The sequence below is a fragment of the Helianthus annuus genome, chromosome 8 (assembly GCF_002127325.2).
Source record: "Helianthus annuus cultivar XRQ/B chromosome 8, HanXRQr2.0-SUNRISE, whole genome shotgun sequence".
Classification (NCBI taxonomy): Eukaryota; Viridiplantae; Streptophyta; class Magnoliopsida; order Asterales; family Asteraceae; genus Helianthus; species Helianthus annuus.
In genome coordinates, this window is record NC_035440.2 from 121,299,755 (window position 1) to 121,304,169 (window position 4,415).

A 4,415-nucleotide genomic window follows, 5' to 3' on the forward strand; every position below is an offset into this window, starting at 1 on the left:
AAACCCAATAAATATGGGAAAAACCCCACTTGTGGAAATCGAACCCAGAACCTCTTGGTCTCAAAACCATACCTCATCCAATAAAATGTCACTAGGCTATAAAGCCCTCTGGGCATTAAATATATCTAAATATAAAATTAGAAACCTAGACACTCCATTAAAGTTCCTCAAAGCATGTGGTTACATAAGTATGTATCCCATATACACATGCATGTGGGATATAGATACGTATAAATGTGTGTGAGAGAAAAAGTGAGAGAGAGAGAGTGTGACAGAAATTTAACGACCAAAACCTACCATATGCGAAAGGGAAAGATCCTCCGTAAATTCAGTTAATCACGCCATTACTTACGCCCTTTTCTTCTTTATATATACCCCCCTCCCCTCCCCTCCAATTAATCACTACACCCACCTACACATTACCCCACAAACACACACCAATGGCACCACAGTTTCTCTCTCTCATCCTCCTCTCTCTCTTCTCTCTTACCTTAATCTCTGCCACAGTACAACATCCTCAGCACACAGTACAACAAGTACAAAGGTACATTTTCCAACATCCATTGCTACCCACCATTGGTTGTTTGGTACAATGTTGTAACATTTGAGCTAACTTCATCTTTTGATTTGTGTTTGTGTAGGAGCTTGAATGAGTCAAGGCGAAATCTGGGTTTCTTGTCCTGCGGGACAGGAAACCCAATTGACGACTGCTGGCGGTGCGACCCTAACTGGGAGAAGAACCGTCAGCGTCTGGCGGACTGCGCCATTGGGTTTGGGAAGGGAGCTGTTGGGGGTAGGGATGGGAAGATTTATGTAGTTACCGACTCGGGTGACGACGATGCCGTAAACCCGAAGCCTGGGACTTTACGACATGCCGTCATTCAGGATGAGCCGCTCTGGATTATTTTCCAGCGTGACATGGTGATTAGACTCAAAGAAGAGTTGATCATGAATAGTTTTAAGACAATTGATGGTCGTGGTGCGAGCGTGCATATAGCGGGTGGACCGTGCATTACAATACAATACGTTACCAACATTATAATTCACGGAATTAATATTCACGATTGTAAGCCGGGTGGGAACGCGATGGTTCGCAGTTCTCCGCGGCATTTCGGGTGGAGAACTATATCGGATGGTGACGGTGTGTCGATATTTGGTGGAAGTCATGTGTGGGTCGATCATTGTTCGTTATCGAATTGCGCTGATGGACTGATCGACGCGATCATGGGGTCCACCGCAATTACAATATCTAACAATTACATGACCCACCATGATAAAGTAATGCTTTTAGGCCATAGTGATTCGTATGAGAAAGACAAGAACATGCAAGTCACCATTGCTTTTAATCACTTCGGTGAAGGACTGGTCCAAAGAATGCCAAGGTAAAGGTTCCATGACATTAGATATGACCTTAGATTTGTAGTCGTTGTCGTTATCGTACTATGTCACACCTGCAAGGTTTGTATTGTGTAACATAATGTGTTACATGATTCAAACTGAAAATATAAAATGCAGGTGTGACAACGACATTGGTATTTCTTTTAACTTAAAAGCTAAAAAGTTAAAAGAAAAGATATTTGATTTGTATATGATAATTGTAGATGCCGACATGGTTACTTTCATGTGGTGAACAATGACTACACACATTGGGAGATGTATGCAATTGGAGGGAGTGCAAACCCTACCATCAATAGCCAAGGGAATAGATTCCTAGCTCCGGATAGAAGATTTAGCAAAGAGGTACATACAAGATTTTGAGCATCTATGTCTTTGACTATAATGTACAACTTTTAAAGCATGGTGAACAACTTCTAATAAGGTCGAAAAAAAGTTGGTTACCAATCATGAATTATGTTACTATCTATCATTTAGTTGAAAAATAAAATATTTACTAAAATGGAAAATGATGTAGGTGACGAAGCACGAGGATGCGCCACAAAGCGATTGGAAAAACTGGAACTGGAGGTCCGAAGGGGACTTGATGTTAAACGGTGCGTTTTTTGTGCCATCGGGTGCTGGGGCTTCATCAGTTTATGCAAGGGCTTCAAGCCTTGGAGCTAGGCCCTCGTCGATTGTCTCTGCCCTCACGACCAATGCGGGAGCTCTCCATTGCAAAAAGGGCTCCCGTTGTTGATCAAAATACGATAACGCGATACATAATTTTGACCCATGATTTTGGGGGTTTCCCTTTATTAATTACGGGGATAGTTTTATTTTATATTTTTCTTTTTTGTCACTTTTACTTTATGAAGCTTTTTGATTTTGACTATGTTGTTCCCAAGTACAACCTCGGCTTGCTACTCTATGGAAGCCATTGGATGTTTCATATTGGACACCAAATGGTTGGGCTATGCAAGTTACGTAGTGTTGTTATGTATACATATAAAACTTATATCTATTCCAAGAAATTTATGTTAAGATTTTAGCTTATGATTGTCTCACTGATTCTTGATTCATATTTATTTTGATATATATATATAATGAAAGTGTAATGTACAATATGTCTCATTGTACGAGCATACAAGATTTGAAGTTCGCACATTATAAACTGCATAACAAAAACTAGCATGTTGTAAAATATAAAAAGTCGCATGTTGTACAAAACTACAAATGAGAAAATAGCATGTTATAAAAAAATCGCATGGTGAAAAATGAAGTTCGCATGTTGTATCTCAATCTCGTACGCTGCTTACGTTAACACAAATTGTGCGTTAACCAACCCCTATATATATTAAATGTCTAGAATGCGATATATTTCTTTTATCCGTTTATGAATATATTTCTTAGATATTATTGATGTAAAGTATCAATCGCATTATTGTTAGACAGTGACAAATGTCTATTAGTCAGTGAATACATAATAAAGATCTTATACAAATACAAGTCACTTACGGGCTTACTTGATGAGCTTGTTCAGTTGCTACTCGAATTTGGTGTCTTACTGTGTTGTGGCTTGGTCTTCGGCGGTTGACATAGTCTACCCAGCCGAGAAGATGACATGGTTGGAAGCTTTAAAAGTTCAAAATCACAAGAAAGATTTGATTGGGTCCATTTTTTTTTCACTTGGTGGGCGTTACGAAGATCCGGAAACGATTTCGTATTCATGAAGAACCGGCAAAAAAAAAAAAAAAAAAAAAAAAAAAAAAACTAATAGATAAATACTATTTTGTATATTATTTAGAGGAAATGTTGTTTATAGTTAGAATGTAAATCTTTTCTATACAATAGGAGATATTCTGTACGTTATATATTCTGGTGTTAATGAGAGAGAATTCATTCAACAAATATTTCTGTCATGGTATCATACCTACGATCCTAACCCTAATCGCCTCCTACCCTGCGCTGTTTTCTCTCATCACCAGCCTCTCTTCTTCGTTTTCTCCCCTCTCTCTCAGACATCATGTCTACCATTCACCCTGCTGCCACTGTTACTAACATCAAAGCCCTCATCCCTGTCACTCTTGACATCGAATCTGGCCACTACACTACATGGTCAGAATTATTCAAAATACAATGCAAGGCTTTTAAGGTTTATGATCACCTTCAACCTCCTGATGTATCTTCATCGGAGAAAGACAAAGAAAAGGCCGCACCTGCTGAATCTTGGGAACGCCTAGACTCCATTGTCCTCCAGTGGATCTATGGCACGATTTCCACCGACCTACTCCACACAATCCTGAAGCCTAACACCACTGCCCATAAAGCATGGGCCGCCATGGCTAATCTTTTTCAGTATAATCGTGCCACGCGTACTATTGATCTCAATAACAAGTTTGCTAATACCAGACTCGATCAATTCCCTACTATGTCGGCCTACTGTCAAGCCGTGAAGGTTATTTTTTACCAACTCACCAACGTGGGGTCTCCTGTTCTGATGAACAACTGGTTCTTCAACTCCTCACCGGTCTAAACGATCAATATGAAAACATAGGTATGCTTATTCAACAAACGAAACCCTTACCTGATTTTTATGAAACTCGGTCTAGGTTGTGCATGGCTGAAACAAGGAAGACCACTCAGGCCAAAAATGCTGCCCAAGCCGCTGGTACAGCACTCTCAGCCTCCACAGATGCGTCTCACACTGATGCTCGAACTGATCAATCGGACCGTAGTGGCCGGGGACGGGGCCGTGGCAGGTCCCGTGGTCGTGGCAGGGGGTATGGTAACCGAGGCAGAGGTACCTCCTACTCACAGCAGAACACACCGCAACATTCGTACAGTCCGTGGGCCTCTCCCTACGGATCAGGTGTGACAACCCTAAAAATTACGGGTATCCGTACAATTAATTTATATTTAATTAGTGCTTAATTACTGTGCTTGATTACAACTGCTGATTTAACTGCTTACTGATTATTGATACATACATACTCATGCATCACATTTTACTACTGTCACTCCATCCATTACACAAACAA

General features: G+C 40.4%; 2 protein-coding genes across 2 annotated transcripts; both read left to right on the top strand.

Moving 5' to 3' along the window:
• The first annotated feature begins 263 nt into the window (after positions 1–263).
• Positions 264–2,430, top strand: LOC110873721 (probable pectate lyase 18). The gene is made up of 4 exons (XM_022122724.2): positions 264–544; positions 642–1,382; positions 1,602–1,740; positions 1,913–2,430. The coding sequence occupies exons 1-4, from the start codon at positions 441–443 to the stop codon at positions 2,132–2,134; spliced, it is 1,206 nt and encodes a 401-aa protein (XP_021978416.1). The 5' UTR covers positions 264–440; the 3' UTR covers positions 2,135–2,430.
• Positions 2,431–3,400: 970 nt separating this feature from the next.
• Positions 3,401–3,910, top strand: LOC110870557. The gene has a single exon (XM_022119738.1). The coding sequence runs from the start codon at positions 3,401–3,403 to the stop codon at positions 3,908–3,910; it is 510 nt and encodes a 169-aa protein (XP_021975430.1).
• The last annotated feature ends 505 nt before the right edge of the window (positions 3,911–4,415 follow it).

Bases quoted from the DNA above. Each gene is read 5' to 3' on its own strand.
- LOC110873721 (XM_022122724.2), top strand. From the start codon at position 441: ATGGCACCACAGTTTCTCTCTCTCATCCTCCTCTCTCTCTTCTCTCTT. The intron at 545-641 runs GTACATTTTCCA...GTGTTTGTGTAG, and splicing joins ACAGTACAACAAGTACAAAG to GAGCTTGAATGAGTCAAGGC. The intron at 1,383-1,601 runs GTAAAGGTTCCA...TGATAATTGTAG, and splicing joins CTGGTCCAAAGAATGCCAAG to ATGCCGACATGGTTACTTTC.
- LOC110870557 (XM_022119738.1), top strand. From the start codon at position 3,401: ATGTCTACCATTCACCCTGCTGCCACTGTTACTAACATCAAAGCCCTC.